Genomic DNA, 22,424 nt, shown 5'->3' with positions numbered 1-22,424 from the left:
TGCAACACAACAGCTTTAACAATGTGAGTTTGTTAAGTGTTTAATTAAGTATGCAGGTTTAAGTGTGTAACACAACAGCTTTAACAATGTGAGTGTGATCTATGTTAAAGTTGTCACTCTGACCTGTTAGGAATGTGCCATCTTTAAAATGTGTTTTGCACATTTTGTGTGCATCAGAGATTTCTAGGACATCTGAAGCAATGAGCTACCTTAAGGTCTTACCAGCCTAAAGCATTTAACTGCAATAGCAGTACTAATAGTGATCCATAAGAAGACTAATCTTTCTTGTGAAAGATTGACGATCACACTGACCACCAACATTCCTAACACAGAGAACAGGATTCCAATAGCCTCAGAGCCACCAGAGCTTTTGGTGGAGTTTACAGACTGTGTGATTTTAGAATTTCATTCTTTCCTTACTTCTACCACCAAAAAGCAATTGTTCTGCAGGGTTTGACTTACCTCTTGTGAATGGGCCTCATATGCCTGTTGACAAATAACAACATATAGGACACCATTTAGAATACATGCAAAACTGTACATGCGTAAAATAGTGCTTTTCAAAGACAAAGTAACGCTGATTTTCAATATAATTATCATCCAGTTGATCATCCAGTAAATTTAAAGTAGAGGTTGACCAATCTATTTATTTAGTGAATTTCTTCAATTTTGGCCCCATTAACACTTATTGGACCATATTGGTCTGTTGTGGCTATTGGTCAGTTTAAAGCCCTTTACCAGAGTAGAGCCCAGATGAGCACACTTTAAGGCCAATGACAAAGAAGTAAAACCTTTCTTCATTAATGTTTTATTGTTTCTTTGTTAATTACATTTTAATTAAAGTGTACTGTATGTCCCACCTCTTGAAGCATGCTGAATTTCTCCTGTACCAACAGCAGAGCAGCACTTTTGTCCGATAGCTGTTTCTGAAGTCGAATAAAGTCTACATTTTCCCTGATTGTCAACCTGAGGGAATGCAGAAAGTGACAGATCAAAAGGAGGCTGCTCATTTAAATATATTAACAAATTCAGAGTGTTTTGTCTATTGGTACCTGTGTCCATCTGCTTGTTGTCTTTTGAGTTCTTTCATACTTTCTTCAGTGTCTATGAGAGACTGTGCTGCCAACTCCAACTTCGTAACTCTCATCTGCTGAGTTTCATGCATGCTTGATTTGCTGTGGGGAATTGAAAAAGAATAGAATAAAATACGATTTCAGAACACAGACAGTTCTTTGATCTTTGATGCAACAATCATGGAGGCATGAACAAGTTTGTGAAGAGATGTGATGAGCAAGGTGACATTTTTATGAAACTGACAAAAAACAATTCTCATCAAGGATTAATAAAGTACAATCCACTCCAGCATCCAATGCTCCTGTTAGAGCACCACACCATATCATCCCAAGCAGGGATGTGCACAGGAATTTTGAAAGGCAGTTGCTTTGCCCTGAAAAAAAAAGGGCAACACGTTGATTTTTAAGCTGCTGCCACTCCCACGCCTATGGACGCATATTTTGCCTATACTATTTTAAACTCTCACTTACCGCCGCTGCCACGCCCCCGTCCCCTGGACGCATATTTTGCCTATACTATTTTAAACTCTCACTTACCGCCGCTGCCACGCCCCCGTCCCCTGGACGCATATTTTGCCTATATCCTTTTAAACTCTCACTAACCGCCGCCGTTACGCCCCTGTCCCCTGGACGCTTATTCCGAGATTATTTAATCTGAGCATACATGAAGTTCTGCAGCCGTAATACTATTTAAAATATTTATATATTTCCTTTGGAGGGGCAACTTCAGTTGAGGAGGGAAAACGGGCAGTTGCCTGAGCAACCTTAGCCCCCTCCTGTGCAGGTCCCTGATCCCAAAGATGAGGGACGATCAAGTAGAGAGAATGAACCACAATATAAGGGACATGATTCAAGCTCTACCACTTAGTCTCAGATACAAAAATGCATGACCTTTAAAGTTGCACTGTGCATGATACCAGAGGTTTTCCTCTTTTTTACTCTATGTGGATGTGCTGTGGCACATGGAAACTTGCAAGCTAGTTAGCTGTTAGGCTATCCAGTGTTTTTGTCAGCACTGTTATTCTGTTAAAGAAAGACCAGAATGAAGTATCTAACATACCAGGAACAACCACAACCTCTTACGAGGCCCTCCAAGCTGTTCTTTTAGGCAAAATAAACAACCAAACAACATCATAGTATTGCAATTTTCCTATTGGCCATTGCAGCATGAAATTCACTGTTAATCAATGTATAACTTTGTATGGCATTTTTGTCATCCCATGAAGTAGCCTAAAACGAATACGCCAGATGAAAGCGGCAAGCAATAAGAGAAGCTGCCGTACTTGGAGCAGGGAAATGTTGGCTTTGAGAATAGGCTGGGGACGGGTGTGGAGCAGTGGGTTTTGTTTATGCTCTTTTGTCCTGTTAGCCTTTTATAATTTACAAAGGCTTGCCATCGGTGTGCTGACAGTTTAGCAGTGAAACATGGCCAAAAACTGTACTGGAAAAGAAGCTATTATAGTTGAGTAGGAAAGTGCCTCTGTATAAATGAAGCTGTGCTGTGTCAGATATGTGTACTGATGGATGCCAGTCAGCTGATAATTTTCCTTTCAACCGTGTTACCATCACGTCAAGGGTTTTAGCTAGTTTTAATAGATGTGTAGCACGCACAAGGTGGAGAAGACTAAGCTCTGGACAGGCACAAACAAATTGTTTGTATAAACTATTTGCATATGGAATCTTTTCAAAGGAGGTCACCAGAATTAAATATATTTTACATCTACTAAGATTTTATTTTTCATTTTTTGATAGGTTGCCTTTCTTTATATTTCAATTCATTTATATATCTCTATACCCCTTTTGACATTGGGGGGAATGGAGAATCAACCATTCCTGCCTATTGTACTCGACAATATCCATGATTCCACTATCTGGCCAGTGCGAGCTAGGCCTTCTTCAGGCCAACCAGCGACCAGCCACAACAATAAAACATTTGTGTTTCTACTATTGTCCCCACAGTGTTTTCCCCTTAACCTGCCGGTAACATGCTGTCTTGGTGTAAACGTGCTCAGTTGTTTACATAAGTGAGGTTAATGTTAGCCTGTGTTTAAAGTACACTGTGTTTCAAAATAGCATGCTAATCATTAATTGCAGGAAATTAGTTTCAACAATCATGCAGCAATTTGATGTTATTTAAACATCAATACATATTGGGCCCTATCTTGCCGATCAGAAACGCAAGTAGGACGGCGCCAAGCGCAAGTAGCTGTGTGGGCGGCTCCATAGCGCAGTTGCTATTTTAACGGCGGAAAAAACACACTTGCGTCCAGTGCAAGTGTCAAAAGGGTTGGTCCAAAGGAGGTTACTCAGCCATAGGTGTGGTTTGGGCGTAATATGCAATAAACCAATCCGAGCGTCATCTCACATTCCCTTTAAAGCCAAGGCCAGACTAAGCGGATTTTCATACTTTCCGGAACGTATTCGGGGTTAGTCAATCGCGGCCAGACAAAGCTGTGCTGCGCTGTTCTACGGCCACACACACCCATTGAAACTGGTGAATATGCTGTAGTACATATGCAAGGCCTGTTGGTGGCGCTGTGAAGGGTGCTACCGGAAATGGAGAAGAAGACTCGTAGAAGAAGACGACAAGTTACAACTAGTTAAGTTGGTGACAGTTCAGTTTGTCGCCAAGTAGTTGACCATACTGTGCCTTATACATTTCCTATGCTTAAATCATCATTGTTCGACCTGTATGTGATGCATTATGTGCATACCTAATGAAAGTAAGGGTTTTCATGAAGTTGCTACTGTGATAGATCGTGTGTATTAAATACCACATTTTGGGCTACCTTCTAGTGCTATTAGTAGTGATTAGCATGCTAAGCGGAGATTTAGCTATGTTCTGTTCTTATGTTGATACGCTGTAATAAAGATGTGTTCAATCCTGCTAAGATTTCGACTGGATGAGATATGAATGAGATCCATGTTGCCTAGTGTAATGTCCACTATTATATGTATCTAGTAATATTAGTTGTGTAATTCAGTGCAGTGTAAATTAGTCCCCATAAAGAAGACTGCTTTGGTAACTCAGTGAATAAAACGTGCCCTTCTTAGATCGTTGTTTGCCAGCCATAAACAGAACAGAAGACTTACATTTTTTTGTTTTTATTGCGATTGGGAAGATGTACGTGACTACTTGACAGCTTCCAGCGTTCACGTGGGATAATTACGTCATCAGATTCGCGGATTCAAACCCGATTTGCGGCCAGACAGGCCCTGATAGCAGGGTAGATTGCAACCTTCCCACTCTGGAGAGGGGATTCTAAAGGGCAGGCCACACTAAGCGGATTTTCATACTTTTGCGGAAAATAACTTGACAAACTGGCCTCCCGGCCAGATAAATCTGCCATTTGGAGCGTTGCTTTCCGTCAAGGTTAGAAACCCCTCTCCAGAGTGGGAAGGTTGCAATCTTCCCTGCTATCAGGGCCTGTCTGGCCGCAAATCGGGTTTGAATCCGCGAATCTGATGACGTAATTATCCCACGTGAACGCTGGAAGCTGTCAAGTAGTCACGTACATCTTCCCAATCGCAATAAAAACAAAAAAATGTAAGTCTTCTGTTCTGTTTATGGCTGGCAAACAACGATCTAAGAAGGGCACGTTTTATTCACTGAGTTACCAAAGCAGTCTTCTTTATGGGGACTAATTTACACTGCACTGAATTACACAACTAATATTACCAGATACATATAATAGTGGACATTACACTAGGCAACATGGATCTCATTCATATCTCATCCAGTCGAAATCTTAGCAGGATTGAACATATCTTTATTACAGCGTAATATCAACATAAGAACAGAACATAGCTAAATCTCCGCTTAGCGTGCTAATCACTACTAATAGCACTAGAAGGTAGCCCAAAATGTGGTATTTAATACACACGATCTATCACAGTAGCAACTTCATGAAAACCCTTACTTTCATTAGGTATGCACATAATGCATCACATACAGGTCGAACAATGATGATTTAAGCATAGGAAATGTATAAGGCACAGTATGGTCAACTACTTGGCGACAAACTGAACTGTCTGCACCAACTTAACTAGTTGTAACTTGTCGTCTTCTTCTACGAGTCTCCTTCTCCATTTCCGGTAGCACCCTTCACAGCGCCACCAACAGGCCTTGCATATGTACTACAGCATATTCACCAGTTTCAATGGGTGTGTGTGGCCGTAGAACAGCGCAGCACAGCTTTGTCTGGCAGCGATTGACTAAACCCGAATACGTTCCCGAAAGTAAGAAAATCGGCTTAGTCTGGCCTTACTCTAACCTTGACGGAAAGTAACGCTCCAAATGGCAGATTTATCTGGCCGGGAGGCCAGTTTGTCAAGGTTACGTTCCGGAAAGTATGAAAATCCGCTTAGTGTGGCCTTGCTCTAAGAGCGAGGAGCGCATAGTCCATAGCGGCTTGTTATTTTGATGGCGGAATTACCTGGTGGAAGACCGGAAAAGTTCACATCCGAGGAGACCGACGTGAGATTTACACCAATTTTTTGGCAAGCCATATATAATTACAAGGAAAATAAAGTATTTAGGAAATCATTGTGATATCCATATCCAAGATATTTTAAAAATAGGCATACATCTAGCGTAGCCTACACATTGACCCAAATGATTCAGGTTAATTGAAGCTGCGTGACATTTGATTTATTGTATGGCTTTGTAAAAAGCCGGGAGATAGATAGGCCTATATATGGGGATGCGAGAAACCCTCCAAAAGTAAGCAAAGTCAAGCAAGCATGTCAAGATATTGCCGTGATTGTTTCTGCAACGGGGCACCCGAAAACGTTGCCTTAAACGCTATAATGACGTCCGGAGACGTGGGACATCCAAGCTGGAAGGTAACACACGTTCTCGTGGCTTCACGAGAGCGTGCAGGGATTTGGGGGCATGGAAATCGGCACCCAACCCAGTGCACCAGCTGACCAAACCCAAGGTACATAAATAAAGTCCACATACACAGAGATGAGTTTACAAGATTTATAATAATACTGGCATTAAATAAATGCAACAAAGCCATACAAAAAAATCAAATGTCACGCAGCTTCAATTAACCTGAATCATTTGGGTCAATTGTGTACGCTAGATGTATGCCTAGTTTTAAAATGTCTTGGATACGGATATCACAATGATTTCCTCATGTGGTAAATACTTTATTTTCCTTGTAATTATATATGGCTTGCCAAACAATTGGTGTAAATCTCTCGTGAAGACGACAGAAGTAAAGTATAGCCTACAGGTCCTATACTGTGCGGGCAAGCACATGCGCCCTTAAAATAGCGTTCTGAATACGCGTTACAGACTTTAGACATTGCGCCTCTGACATTAGACTTTTTTGTGGTCAATGGCGCACGGCGCACGGCGTTGTTTTGAAACTGCAAAATACCACTTGCGCCAGAGAAACGCCTTCTCTGTTCCGCCCCCGCCCATGTCGACGCAAGTTCATTTCGAAGCGCGCTCTGGAGGGAAAATGGCGCTGTACGCCGGGTGCAAGATAGGAATGATACATGCGTCGGTGACAATGTCAATTGCGCTGGGTGCAAGATAGGGCCCATTGTGTTCATTTGAGCCAGCTAGAGTTTTGCACTGAAATATGTTGACCCATTCTTTAATGGATTGACTTAAATGTTTAGAGCTCCAGTCTTCTTAACCCGTCTGTTGATATTCACTTCACAGATGGATAATCTGACATTCTACTGCAGAAGTTCCTGGCACAATGCAGAATAGTTCTTCTGTTTGGTAGAATGGGCCATAAGTCCTTTCAACCGTTTTGTGAGCCTGTGGAAAAGTTGGATAGTAGTCATTGTTGCCAATGGCTACATGAACTAATGGGGTTATTCACACCATTTATTGGAGAGAAACATCATTTTTGATCATTTGGTCAATAAAGGAATAAAAAAGTAAACACTACATTTTAAGAATACATATTTCATTGGATTCTCTTTATCATTTTTATGATTTAGTTTATGCAGATTTCCTGACATTTTAAAGGGGTTGACACATTTTCTACCACCACTGTATAAAAAAAACATTTGGAATTTGGAACCCTGTTCAAAATACCTTAAAACCTGTTTAAATACTTCAATGTTTTTACATTTTCTGCCTGAATTTGAATATCCTAAACTAAGGCCTATGTCTCAGTCATACGGTGGCAGGTTGTTAATGTTATGTTAGAGAAAAATCTGATTTGTATACAATCATGATCAATATACTTCTTGAAATCTGAGCTCCAGTGATGTATGCCACTCAATTTGAGGGACCAATTATGTCTCACATTAAAGGACTTAAAAAATATATATTCTGCAGGTTGAGCAAAACTGACGGGTCAGGGTAGTCTTTCCGTACATAACTGCCTGATTGGTCTGCTGATGCATGGGAGGTCATTGGAAAGCTGAGAGCATGACTGTTCCAGTGGTGTATACACCATTGTACAGCAGTATATCCACACATTCTGGTGAATTTCTACCGCTGCACCATTGAGAGCATCCTTACCAACTGCATCTCAGTATGGTATGACAGAGAGGGCGCGCAGCATCGTCAAGGACAGTTCTCACCCCAACCACAGACTGTTTACCCTCTTCCCTTCTGGGAGGTGCTACAGGGTCCTCCAAATGCAAATGTCTCATTTTCATTTCACCTACTACCACCACTTATACTTACACCTGCACTTTATATATACTTATATCTACACTATATCTACACTACCTACTTATTTTGCTGCTAGTCTTGTATCAATACTGTTCTATATCTATTTCTTACTGTACATATCTTATTTATTTACATATTCCACTTTACATATGCACATACTCTGCACTTTTACTGCTTATTTGCACTTCTGGTTAGATGCTCAACTGCATTTCGTTGTCTCAGTACTTGTACTCTGTGCAATGACAATAAAGTTGAATCTAAACATCTACAGAAGTAATTTACTTTTTAAAATATCCCTCTTCACTGTATAAATAATATAATCATATTGTTGATGTGATCCATTGCAGAATATGTAGCTAGTATTTATGGTCTGATAATAAATGCCATCAAGACTACAATACATTTCATAGTTTTGACAGTTTTAAATGTTTAATAATTAGTTTACTTTGGTATTCATTTGAACTTACAGTCTCTCAATATCTCCTCTGTTCTCCTCCAGAAGGCTTAGTCTGTTGCGGGAAGATGTCTGGCCTTGATGCAGGACTTCTCCCTCACCAATCAAACACCCTAGAGAAGACAGAACAAGGAGGAAACCTTCTGAATCCTGTAGTATTTATAATTATTCCAATTACGTGCCATGGTGCCTGCCACACTAGTAACTTTAAAGTCATAGTTTTGAGAGATCTTATTCTGTATTGATCACAGGAGGATAAATATATAGAATAGGAAATCTCCTAAGAATGATCCAACCACACAGAGGACCCATCTAACAGGGAAGACAGGGAACATGCGTGTAGAGTTTAGAAAGGTTATGTAACATGGAGCTGCATTGCTTATACATGCCCATCCATGTGTGGCTAATAATAATTTTGACGGCGGTCCAATCTTTTACATATACAGTGCCTTGCATAAGTATTCACCCCCTTGGATGTTTTACCCTTTTATTGCTTTTATAAATCAGTCATGGTCAATATAAGTTGGCTTTTTGGACAAAATTCACAAATTCACAAAAAAGCCCTCTTTAATGTCAAAGTGAAAACTGATTCTACACAGTTATGTAAATTAAATCAAAATATGTACTGAAAACTAGAATGCGTTTCGTGAACGAACTGCGAGAGTGTGCTTGCTCTGTTGCGGCCATGACCGAGAGAACAAGTGCCTTGGAATTGGGGCAGGTGTCAGCTCTCCAGCTCTCCCTGCTGGATGAGCATGCACAAATGAGTATGCACAAATGAGTATGCATGAGTGAGTATGCATGAGTCAGTATGCATGAGTGAGTAAACATGAGTGAGTATGCACGAGTGAGTATGCATGAGTGAGTGAGTATGCATGAGTGAGTAAACATGAGTGAGTATGCATGAGTGAGTATGCATGAGTGAGTATTCATGAGTGAGTATGCATGAGTGAGTATGCATGAGTGAGTATGCATGAGTGAGTATGCACGAGTGAGTAAACATGAGTGAGTATGCATGAGTGAGTATGCATGAGTGAGTAAACATGAGTGAGTACGCATGAGTGAGTACGCATGAGTGAGTAAACATGAGTGAGTAAACATGAGTGAGTATGCATGAGTGAGTATGCACGAGTGAGTATGCACGAGTGAGTAAACATGAGTGAGTATGCATGAGTGAGTAGAGCCCTGGTATGGAAGGTGTCTCTTAATATTCCTAGTTATACAGTTGAATGGAGAGGGACAGAGAGAGAAGAGGAACCGTGCGCAGGTGTCAGTGAGAGTTGTCAGTGAATCACAGGTGCAAGCCAGTTTAATGAGCCTATTATGATGTCATAATGCCTCAAAGTTCTGCCATGCAAGTCTATGGAGAAAAAAGGTGATGGAAAAAGAGGAATAAAAAAGGAGTGGCAAGGAGTACCGCCACGAAAAGTCATAGCAGCTTGCACCGGATCGGGCCGGACGTTTTGGTGTTTGAACGGCGTCTCTATCTCAATCGGGCGAGGAGTAGTTAGCTGCAAGAAAAACTACTAGAATAAAAAAAATAGTAAAAAACGAAGAACAATAGTGTGCTTCCCTTCGGGCAAGCACACTAATAAGTGATTGCATAACAGTGACGTGCGGTGAGGTTCCTAGCTGATGAGGCACAGAAACCGGAAGTGATTACGTCATTCCGATCTCTAGTTGTTTAAAAAAAAATTAAATGTATACATTATATATTTAAAAATGCATATGGTTTAAAATGTGTCATCTGACCAGGACTGAAAAAACGTTATGTTTCATTGTCTAATACTATTACTTTTAAACGATCGTTTTTTTTTTATTATACGAAGTTATGCGGCTCAATACTCAACTGACTTGTTAACCTCACTTTTACAAGGCTATAGGCTTACAGCTAAACGTACAACCGGTGTGCTAATTGAACTTTTACACCCTGTCAAATAAGATATTTATAGTATCAAGCGAGCGTATGTAGCCCTCCCACCAATGATGTGGCTCATTTCATTTTGTCTAGGGACAATATAACTACGGTTTTGGGATGCTAATTTAAATGACTCTGACAGAGTTTTGAATTTGCAGTTTAGACAAAAACAATTGCATATTTAACTAGAATGCGTTTCGTGAACGAACTGCGAGAGTGTGCTTGCTCTGTTGCGGCCATGACCGAGAGAACAAGTGCCTTGGAATTGGGGCAGGTGTCAGCTCTCCAGCTCTCCCTGCTGGATGAGCATGCACAAATGAGTATGCACAAATGAGTATGCATGAGTGAGTATGCATGAGTGAGTAAACATGAGTGAGTATGCACGAGTGAGTATGCATGAGTGAGTATGCATGAGTGAGTATGCATGAGTGAGTAAACATGAGTGAGTATGCACGAGTGAGTAAACATGAGTGAGTATGCATGAGTGAGTATGCATGAGTGAGTAAACATGCATGAGTGAGTAAACATGAGTGAGTAAACATGACTGAGTATGCATGAGTAAGTATGCATGAGTGAGTATGCACGAGTGAGTATGCATGAGTGAGTATGCACGAGTGAGTAAACATGAGTGAGTATGCATGAGTGAGTAGAGCCCTGGTATGGAAGGTGTCTCTTAATATTCCTAGTTATACAGTTGAATGGAGAGGGACAGAGAGAGAAGAGGAACCGTGCGCAGGTGTCAGTGAGAGTTGTCAGTGAATCACAGGTGCAAGCCAGTTTAATGAGCCTATTATGATGTCATAATGCCTCAAAGTTCTGCCATGCAAGTCTATGGAGAAAAAAGGTGATGGAAAAAGAGGAATAAAAAAGGAGTGGCAAGGAGTACCGCCACGAAAAGTCATAGCAGCTTGCACCGGATCGGGCCGGACGTTTTGGTGTTTGAATGGCGTCGCTATCTCAATCGGGCGAGGAGTAGTTAGCTGCAAGAAAAACTACTAGAATAAAAAAAATAGTAAAAAACGAGGAACAATAGTGTGCTTCCCTTCGGGCAAGCACACTAATTACACAACATATTCACAAGCAAACAGTTAAACACCGCAGACATAGCACACAATACCAAAATGTTCTACTGACCATAATTTAAAGTTAATTAGAGGTGAAACAAACGTAATCCACTCACGACTTCCAAGGCATTTTTCCTGCGCCAGCAGCCTTTAGCGAGGTCCGTGTTTCGCATGAATATGTAGTCCCGTTGGGAAACGTGAAACACTCCAATACCTTCTGTCCCGTCGTTTGAAGCAAACCTTTTAGCTCCGGCATTGGTCTCCCATTATCAATCATTTCTTGTTTGGACTGAAAGTACAGTTTTGAGACTTGCTTCAGGTTAGCAATGCAGTCAGCCACATAGCCAATCTTTTCGGGAGTACCACTCCGTCTGAAAAGAACGATTTACCTTCTGTCCCGTCGTTTGAACCAAACCTTTTAGCTCCGGCATTGGTCTCCCATTATCAATAATTTCTGGTTTGGACTGAAAGTCCAGTTTTGAGAACTGCTTCAGGTTAGCAATGCAATCTTCCATTTTCGCCGTCAAGGTCAAGTAGAAGTGTGTAGAAGAAGTCCAACGTCAGACTACATACCCGAGAATTGCGCTCATGCTCGCCCCCTTCACTGAATCCGTGCTACTGCCTGCCTCAGTCATAGACATCCTATTACGTAATAGGATGTCTATGGCCTCAGTAGCAATATTTTTCAATGCATTTTGAGCTCAACTGCGCTTGCGCACGCATGCGTAAAACCCAGTTTGGAGTGATTGCGCAATCCCTACTGAGGCACTGGCTCAGCTGTCCATAGACAGCAATGCATTTGCCTCAGTCCACGGCACGTCTATGGCTGATCGATTTTGATAATAAAAATGCTCAAAATGATCGGAATCATGCAGAAATGACACTCGTAACACAGATAACTAGAGAAATATGAATATTTATTTTATAATACATAAATATATATGATTATTATAATTAAAAAAAACATATATTTTTTAAATATTTTTTTTTTTTTACTTTTGAAAATGACAGGTGAGGCTCTGCCTCCCCTGCCTCCTATGACTGCACGTCCCTGTTGCATAAGTATTCACCCCCTTTATATAGACTGACCTAGAAATGAAAGGAATGGAAGGAATATGGCACATGTGTAAATCTGCCTAGATCAGGCCGTCCTCACAAACTGAGTGACCGTGCAAGAAGGAGACTAGAAAGAGAGGCCACCAATAGACCTATGACTACTCTGAAGAAGTTTCAAGCTGCAGCAGTTGAGATTGGAAAAACTCTGCATACAACAACTGTTGCCTGGGTTCTTCACCAATCAAAGCTTTATGGAAGAGAGCCACTGTTGAAAAAAAGGATCGACTACAGTTCGCCAAATGGTATGTGGGAGTCTCCATGGTCAAGTGGAAGAAGGTTCTGTGGTTTGATGAGACGAAAGTGGAGCATTTTTTCAACAGTGGCTTTCTTCCATGAAGCTTTGATTGGTGAAGAACCAAGGCAACAGTGGTTGTATGCAGAGTCTCTCCCATACCAGCTGCTGAAGCTTTAAACTTCTTCAGAGTAGTCATAGGTGTCTTGGTGGCCTCTCTTAATAGTCTCCTTCTATCATGGTCACTCAGTTTTTTAAGGACGGCCTGATCTAGGCAGATTTACACATGTGCCATATTCCTTCCATTTCTTGATGATGGATTGAACAGAATTTCAGGGGATGTTAAGTGCCTTGGACATTTTTTTGTATCCTTCCCCTGACTTTTGCTTTTCAATAACCTTCTCTCTGAGTTTCTTAGGGTGATCTTTGGTCTTCATGGTGTAACAGTAGCCAGGAATACTGATTACTGAATACTGACCAGTGAATGGACCTTCCAGATACAGGTGTCATTATACTACAATCCCTTGAGACACATTCACTGCACACTGATCCCCATTTCACTAATTGTGAGACTTCTAGCACCAATTGGCTGGACCTCTGTTGAATTAGGTCAGTCTTTATAAAGGGGGTGAATACTTATGCAATCACTTATTTTCGTTACATATTTTTATTTAATTAACATAACTGTGTAGAAATCTGTTTTCACTTTGACATTAAAGAGAGCTATTTTGTGATTTTTTTTGTCCAAAAAGCCAACTTATATTGACCATGACTGATTTATAAAAGCCATAAAAGGGTAAAACATCCAAGGGGGTGAATACTTATGCAAGGTACTGTACATATGTGTAGTGCACGGCTAACGGACATTGAATTGTGCAGTGAGTAGACCTCACTCCCAGGCACCTTGAAAGACATTCTAGCAACAGACAACAGCATAAGAAAATCTGACACCTAGATGTGATCTCATTATTGTTTCAATTGTATTTCTATTTAATCACATATATTCCTCCTCAAATTCCTTAGGAGAAACAGTTTGAGACAGAATTGAGATGAGTAGCCGTGGCCTACTGGTTAGGGTTTTGGGCTGGTAACCGGAGGGTGGCCGGTTCGATCCCCGACCAGTAAGAGAACATGTTGGCGGGGAAAGTGGTAGAGCACTGCTCTCCCATGCCCACATCCACAGCTGAGGTGCCCTTGAGCAAGGCACCTAACCCCGATCACTGCTCCCCGGGCGCCGCCAAAGGCAGCTCACTGCTCCTGGTTAGTTTGCTTAACTGTGTGTATCACTACCCTGGATGGGTAAAATGCAGAGATAAAATTCGGAGTGTGTGTGTGTGTGTCACTATCTCTGCCATGTCACAAGTCACTAGGGCTCATTTCCATTGTAAAAATCTTCCATAATTGACAAAGAAGATCTCCTAGAGGTACTCAGGTAAAGCCAAATATGAATATAAACAGCGCTTTGAGTATCACTTAAGCGACGCATGTGGCAAGGACTTCAATCCATCACTGATTTTAAGCCACATAAAACTAGTAGTAATAGTAGTAGTACCAAACTCAACTGGCTTGGAATCAGCCCCTCCCTCTGTAACTGGCTTCTGGACTTCTTGAATAACAGACCCTAGTCTATTAGGATAGACATCCTTCTGTCATCCACTCTCACCCTGAGCACCAGCTGTGTGCTGTGCTCTCTAGTGTGTCTCCTCTTCTCCCACGACTGCGTTCTGATTTATGGCTCTGACACAGATTACATCATAGTAGGAGGCCTGATCATAGACAGTAATAAGACGGCCTTCTCACTTCAATCACAAACTGTTTACCTTTTACCATACAGGCAGGTAATACAGGTTTCTCCGTTCCCATACCAGCAAGCTGGGGAAGAGCTTCTTCCCTAAGGCTGTCACCCTGCTAAACTGTCAAACACGGCACTAACTTATTACCGCACTGCAATACAGCACTTTTGGCACAGACTCCATTCACTGCCCCCTTACTCAGGGTCTGTTTCTCATACTGTAAACTGCTTATATTGCACATCCATTGTACATTAACTGTACTGAATTATATTGTATTCACCCTACTCTATCACGGCATGCTGTGTCCAGTCATATATCTACACAGATCAACAAGAGCTCGTCTGACAAGTGGGACACCTGGGTTCAACTCCCAAGTTAGTCAACCTGAAAGCCTTTTAAATAGGCAGAAATATGACTGCAGGGTCTCCACAGGTCATATGTTCCATACCTCTGTGCAGGCGAGAGGGGCCACGGCCTCCCATGTCAAGTATGTGCTGCCTGGCCAGGCTCAGTTTGCTCTGCAGTAATGCCTTCTGGCTCTCCAGGGTGGCAACACGGGCCTCCAGCTCTTGGATGGCATCCTCCGTCTCCCTGTCCCTTCCTAGAGCATTGCCTGGCCTGCCCTCCCTCAGGCGGAGCAGCTGGGTAGAAAGCCTGACAAAGAAAAACGACCCCTTTACTGAAACAGGTATTGAACAGAATAGAAAGTTTTCCAGTTCCTGCAGATGGCAAATATCCACTGCCATTTTTCATTATTCAGATTTTTTGAGGCATTGACAGTGTTTGATTTGATTAGCTTCGAGAATTGTCCAAAAACCATATTTTGGTAGTATATGAGCATAAAACCGTTAAAAACAATAAAATCATTTTTGGGGACAGCCTTTCTACAAGGTGTCAGTGTGACGCCACTTTCTTCTTATAGATCCAATGGTGCTCACTGCTCAGTTGGACATCTAAACACTTGGATATTTTCACACTTAAGCATTTAAATCACTTTCACTAGACAGAGTGATTTTTAGATCCAGAAGGCAATCTCTACTTTAACTACTCATAGGTAGTACATACTGTAAATACCATCATATATGGTGAAATAAGAACCACATCTGTATCATTTGTCACCTGTCTAAATCTTGAACTGAGGTTTGGATATTTGTTTGTGTAAATATATTTTGCACTTGAGAAAATACTGATGACTTTTAATGTATGTGTTTGATTTTGGGTGACATGTACCTGCGTAGCTTAAGTTCTTGTGTCCGAGTGTGTTGCTTCAAGAGAGCATTTTCCTCCTGCAGTCGAAAACATTGGTCTTCCAATTGCTCCCGTGGTACAGAAATAACACGCTGACGATCTAAGAATGATGTGAGGAGGGGGGGCAAAGACAGGATAAGTCAGGACAGAAGTTTTCAAACAAGATTTGATAACAGGTGTGGTAAGGTTTAACTAACAGTCCAAGAGATATTGTTCTAGCTCCTAGAACACCCCTGCACCTCATTGTTAATTTCTTAGTAACGTTGTAAGAAGAAAACAATCCTGCTACATTATGTTACAATTTCCCCTTAAAATAACAGCTTCAAATGAATTTGATGGCACACAAGCTTAAAGCATTGAGATTGGCCTCTTTTTTTTATGAATTTTTTAGGCTAGACCTAGGATCCTGTTAATCTACAGCAAAGATTTTTTTTTTTTGGTCTATAGTATTCTCTGCGCTTTCTGCCCATTCTCTATAAAGCAAAGCCTTTCTGGAAGGTAAAATGGCATATTCATTCATATTCGTTCATGGCTTTCTTCCATAAAGCTTTGATTGGTGAAGAACCTGGGCAACAGTTGTTGTATGCAGAGTCTCTCCAATCTCAGATCCTGAAGCTTGTAACTCCTTCAGAGTAGTCATAGGTGTCTTGGTGGCCTCTCTCACTAGTCTCCTTCTTACATGGTCACTCAGTTTGTGAGAACGGCCTGCTCTAGCCAGATTTACACGTGCCATATTCCTTGCATTTCTTGATGATGGATTTAACAGAATTCCAGGGGATGTTAAGTGCCTTGGACATTTTTTTTTATCCTTCCCCTGACTTATACTTTTCAATAACCTTTTCTGTGAGTTGCTTGGAGTGTTCTTATGTCTTCATGGTGGAACAGTAGCCAGGAATACTGATTACTGAATATTGACCAGTGAATGGACCTTCCAGGCGAGGGTGTCGTTATACTACAATCACTTGAGACACATTCACTGCACACTGATCCGCATTTAACTAATTGTGAGACTTCTAGCACCAATTGGCTGGACCTCTAATAAATTAGGTCAGTCACTTTAAACGGAGTGAATACTTATGGAATCACTTAATTTTCATTACATATTTAAATTTTATTGACATCTGTGTAGAAATATGTTTTCACATTCAAGAGGCACTGTATATCGTACATATGGAATACTTAAACTCATACCTTCTTCCCTAACTACTAATGGGGGGTGGGAGAGGGAAAAGGGTGCAGACAAAAGGCATCTGCCTGTTTATCTAAGATAAGGCATCTGCCTGTATAACAAAGATAAAGCATCTGTCTGTATATCTAAGATCAGGCATCTGTCTGTACAGTATATCTAAGATCAGGCATGGTGATTTCCTCTGAGTCTGGTAGTGTTGATTTAGTTAAACAAACTTTGTCTTTCAATAGGAAGCAACTGCTTGATGATAAATGAGTACTCTTACCTTTCATCTTGGAAACCTGAGGCCTTCGCAAGAGTCTCGTATCACGACTGGAATCTGTAATTTGGGGCAATACAAAGAGATTCTGGTCAACACACACACGCTCTCACTTTGGCTTGCACACACACACACACACACACACACACTCTCTCTCTCTCAAACACACTATTTCTCTCTCTCTCTCACACACACACACTCTCTCTTTCACACACTGTCTTTCTCTCTCTATCCCAATCTCTCTCTCTCACACACACACACACACACACACACACACACACACACACACACACACACACATACACATATATTTATATACATACACACACACCTTGCATGGCTGCCATCACTCCTCCTCTTAGGCCAACATCTCTCACTGGGAGATCACCTGCTGTCTCATCCAGAGCGAGTGACATGTCCAGGACTGTTGCCCTTCAGCCAATCAGTGGCTAGTATTTAAGACCATCAGGATAGGCTCCAGAGATGACATTACATCAGATGGAATGTGAGTTTGCTCTGTCAAATCACGGTAGCCACCTCAGCAGATGAACTCCCTAAACAGGAAACATAAACCTTGTTTTAATGGTCCATATCACACTTCAGGCTACCTGATGACTGATTGGTTATGTAAAGTTATCATGGTTATCAAAAGTATGTATTCATGGCATTTACACACATGTAATACTTCAGACATACAGTTGTATTCAAAAGTTAAGGCTGAGAAGAAGTAGATACAACCCCTGTAGCAGACAGACATTTAAAATTGAGAATTTCTACAAATGTGACTGTTACTTTGCACTAAGTTTCCACTTGTACAGTTTAATAACACAATATAAACCTGTATAGGCCTTGTTTGACTCATTAGACTTCTGAGGCAAGTGATGAGTTGCTATTTGGAGTGATGAGCTCATGTCAATTCCAGGAAATAAGACATTGTCTGACTTTGCCAAAACACCTAGGGTCCTCTCAGCAAAGTATTTCCTGCTTGCAATTTCCAATGGTTGACATGTCATTAAGAAATGGCTATTAAGGGGTAACTGTTGGAATCAGGACAAGGTCTAAATGATACAAAATGAAATTGTGAATAAAAATGAAGGGGCCATGTGTAAGCTTGTAGGTGACTTGCCACAGAATGTCCCCAATATATAAGCTTAAATTCATTTTTGTAACACCTTTAAATCTGAGCACATACTTTGCCTAAATGTGTGTAAGTAAACTGTTCAAGAACCGATTGAAGAAAAAAAACACCTTACCTTATAAATCTGAGGTATAAGGGTCTTCTCATCTCTACATTGCAAACACGTCCTTAAATCCAATAGATGAGAGACGTCTTCTCTTTCTTGAGTCAGACAGTATGTCTCCTGCTTAACTGAGGAGTCTAATCGCAAGTAATCCTAGTTAACCCCTCCCCTCTTCATGTGAGCTTGAGTTCAGATGGGTCTCTCTGCCTCATAGATACACACTACACTAAAACAAACCATCCATATCCTTACAATAATGTTTTGACATGGTTGGGGGCTTCTGAGTGAACAAAGCAGCACACTATATACTATACATACTACATATTCTATTAAGGGCTCTGTGCTGACACAACAGGATTATTCCCTATAGCTCTTTCACAACTCTTACACAGTTTACTCTTGTCTTTATTATGGTATGTTCATGTTGTCAAGGAACAGATATTCAGTGAGGCAGAGAAGTGAGAAAGGGGGTAGGTCTAATCTGATTAGTAGATCTCTGACTAATTTGATTGATACAGTACTGTTTGTTGCTAATCTGCAGAGGACTCTTGCTGGGAACAAAAATTGCAGAGCAGGTTGGATCAGTAAGCAGATTAAATGGGCTGTCCATTGCAAAGCTCTGTCGGCAATGACTTATCGTTGCACAATGAAACATATGTGCAAGATAATGTAATTATTCAAACTTTGTTTGAGGATGAGTTCAGACTATCTATTTCATTTTTCAAATGTATCCTTAATTTTATCTGACAATATGGAACAAAGTTAAGATTGTTTACACATTTAATGTGTTTATGTATTGCTAATGTTAATGTGACTGTGGGGTTTACTGTTCCCTGGTGATTAACATCCAGACCTATAATACTTGTAGAGGCTATATGGGCAATGAGCAAAAACTAGAGATGAATTTTCAATTAGGAGTGTGATTGCACCGCAGCATCAGATTTCTTACCATATGCTACATGGATGTGAATGCCTCAACCTGGTTTGACACTACTTGTTGGACAAGGTGCAGGAGAGAACACTTCTTGTTTGCTTAGTACTAAAAATGCTTGCATGAGCCTTGCCTAACTGGACGTTACAAAACGCTCTGCGGTTGAACGAAAAAGAACCCTGCGCAGAGCCCGAGCCCTAAACCCTAAAGAAGTAGCATGTGGTGTTATTGTAAGGTTCTATATTCCCAGGAACCTGTCACTTGGGCAAACATGGAGAAACACATGTGTATTGACTGAGGAGAGTCACTTATATTATAATACACCTGTCCCCTGATGTTTGTCTGAAGAAATTGACCACTGTTTTCAGATCCTTCTCTTACTGGATTTGCCATTTGTCTCCTGTTTCCCCCTCACTCTCTCTCGTGCCCCCCTCCCTTCTCCTGGTCCAATCTGGGAACACAAGTGCAGCCCCAGTATCAAGATCCTACCTCCTGTCACTGTGATGGGGAAATACCCCCTATAGTTCAAAGGTCCCCAGATGTGTACATACATCCATACAAATTCCCATTTGCCTTGTAATTTAAGAACATATTTATTCCGCCTGGGAATGTAGTCATCCCTGCCAGGTATGCCAGATCATTGACTTACTTTCTATTTGATATGACTGTTTTGTAGCTTTATGTTTCATTTTGTTTCTAATATTGATTTGATTTTTGTATTGTATTTGCTCATTCCTGGCATTACAATAAATTATTAATAGTTAATCTGTAGTATTCTGTATTATAAAAGACTTTGTGCATCAAGCTACTACTGGGCAGAGTTGTGGGATGATTACTAGGCTACTGACGTTGTCAGGCTACTAACTGTAATTGTACCATGACAGCAGTCCATTAACTAGTTCACAGACTTTTGGCAGAGTAACCTGGATATCCTAAGTGATTTCTAAGTGAGCACAGATAAGTCCTTAATGAACAAGTAGTAAACGCTTAGAGGGACATAATATTACTATAACAGATTCGTCAAGAGACAGCTTCAACCTACTGTAAGTAGTCTCACTGAGGCACCGGATAAGACAGATCATGCATTAAACTAAATTTGGCATCTAACGCCTCAAACTTAAAAATACATGTTTGTGGACAGTAATATACAGCCGCGGAAAAAATTAAGAGACCACTTCAAAATTATCAGTTTCTCTGGTTTTACTATTTATTGGTATGTGTTAAAGTAAAATGTACATTTTAGTTTTATTCTATAACCTACTGGCAACATTCCTACCAAATTTCAAATAAAAATATTGTCATTTAGATAATTTATTTGCAGAAAAATGACAATTGGTCAAAATAGCAAAAAAGATGCAGTGTCTTCAGATCTCAAATAATGCAAAGAAAACAAGCTCATATTCATTTTTAAACTACACAATACTAATGCTTTAACTTAGGAAGAGTTCAGAAATCAATATTTGATGGAATAACCTTGATTTAAAATCACAACTTTCATGTGTCTTGGCATGCTCTCCACCAGTCTTTCACATTGCCGTTGGGTGACTTTATGCTACTCCTGGCGCAAGAATTCAAGCAGCTCGGCTTCTTTTCATGGCTTGTGACCATCCATCTTCCTCTTGATCACATTTCAGAGTTTTTTTTATGGGATTCAGGTCTCGAAATTGGGCTGGCCATGACAGGGTCCTGATCTGGTGGTACTCCATCCACACCTTTACTGGCCTGGCTGTGTGGCACGGAGCATTGCCCTGCTGGAAAAAACACTTCTCAGAGTTGGGGAACATTGTCAGAGCAAAAGGAAGCAAGTTTTTCTTCCGGGACAACGTTGTACTTTGCCTGGCTGAGGTTTGTAAAAGACCATAAGGATTGAACCAAAGCCGACTGGAGGGTCTCCTAGTTCGTCTTCTCTGATGAGTCCAATTTCACAGTAGGTGCAAGACTCTGTGGCTTGTAGGCCTCTCCAGGTCTCCGTCTAACCATCAGACGACCATGTGTTGGGCAAAGCTGAAAATTGGACTCATCAGAGAAGACACTGTATATATATTGTGAGAAGGTGAATGCCCCCCTTCTCACCCACGGCCGGATTAACCATATGTGCAACTGGGCAACTTTATATATAGTAATGATAATAATAATAATAAAACATGTAATTGTAATTATACAGTACATACATGGGACAACAGTGACCAAAAAAAAATCGTTATCATTAACGTCCCACTATGTGTCCCAGTTTGTCTATGGTTCCTCCTGCGTTGGGTCTGTGCAAGCAGGGCACCCAAGTATTATGATTTCTAATAACATAAGTTCACATTAAACATAATTTACAGCATATGCATTAATTACTTTCGCAAGTAAGCTGTGATCAAAGTGAGAAAATGCAATAAAGTACTGTATGTATAAAAAAACAATCAAGTAAAGTACAGATACTCAGAAATAATACTTGAGTAAAGTAAGAAAGTATTTTTCTACTCAAGGACTAAAACACCCCTGTGGATAGGTATGGTTTGTGTTCTGCGGGTGGGGTAGGTTGGCACCAGAGTCACTTTTGCCCAGGGGCACCATGAGCTTAATACGGGCCTGTTCTCACCGCTTCGCAATGGAGTGGAGTTTGGCACACGTTGCCCCGCAAGAGCGGGAGACATCGGACTCACTCACGCAGGCACACACACACACACACACACGCCTAGTTAGGTATTTCGAGAGCCACCTGTTCCATACTGCTTTATACCTTCTTAATCAAGTGAGAGTTGGCGCGAGTTCAGGCGTTGACTCCATTACCTGATAGCAACGCGATTTTACCGTGGTAAAACAAAAAACACGTAAACCACTATTGACACAGTTCACCTGTTTATTATGATTAGGCCTACCATCCACAGCATATAGTGCGGTACCCTCTATGTCATTTTCCATTTACTCACTATTTACATATACAACCCTGGATAATTCATACATCCAGTTACTCACTATCTCACATATCACTCCTGTCCTGCTGCTCCTATTCGGAAGCGCACGCCGCTGAAGAGTAGTTTTTCTCCACATCCCACGTGGGAGGGAGAAGGGAGCTGTCTTTGGGGGTGTTTGGTGTTACGTTATGTTATGTATGCAGGAGCGGTGCGGACGAACGGGCAAACCGGGCAGTTGCCCAGGGCCTCGGCCACCAGGGGGGCCTCGTTGTATTTCCGTTTTTTTTCCTCTTCTTTTTGCTAATTAAAATAAATCACTTGTCATTGCAAAACAATGACAATTCATAATAA

The 22,424-nt window shown here is 41.0% G+C and overlaps 1 protein-coding gene across 1 annotated transcript in view; it reads right to left on the bottom strand.

Annotated features, from left to right (window-relative positions):
* rpgrip1 (RPGR interacting protein 1) overlaps nt 1-17,414 on the bottom strand; it is a gene marked incomplete at both ends in the record, with an annotated part of 35,129 nt that extends 17,715 nt beyond the window's left edge. Inside the window, 8 exons of the mRNA XM_080839811.1 lie at nt 463-486; nt 861-966; nt 1,053-1,175; nt 8,193-8,292; nt 14,751-14,956; nt 15,533-15,650; nt 17,005-17,058; nt 17,330-17,414. Coding sequence (XP_080695937.1) covers nt 463-486; nt 861-966; nt 1,053-1,175; nt 8,193-8,292; nt 14,751-14,956; nt 15,533-15,650; nt 17,005-17,058; nt 17,330-17,414 — 816 coding nt within the window. The remainder of the gene's footprint in view (nt 1-462; nt 487-860; nt 967-1,052; nt 1,176-8,192; nt 8,293-14,750; nt 14,957-15,532; nt 15,651-17,004; nt 17,059-17,329) is intronic.
* Nucleotides 17,415-22,424: the final 5,010 nt, after the last annotated feature.

Source organism: Sprattus sprattus (genome assembly GCF_963457725.1).
Source record: "Sprattus sprattus genome assembly, chromosome: 5".
Taxonomy (NCBI): Eukaryota; Metazoa; Chordata; class Actinopteri; order Clupeiformes; family Clupeidae; genus Sprattus; species Sprattus sprattus.
Note: the sequence above shows the minus strand (reverse complement) of the source record. Positions and strands in the feature narration are given on the sequence as shown.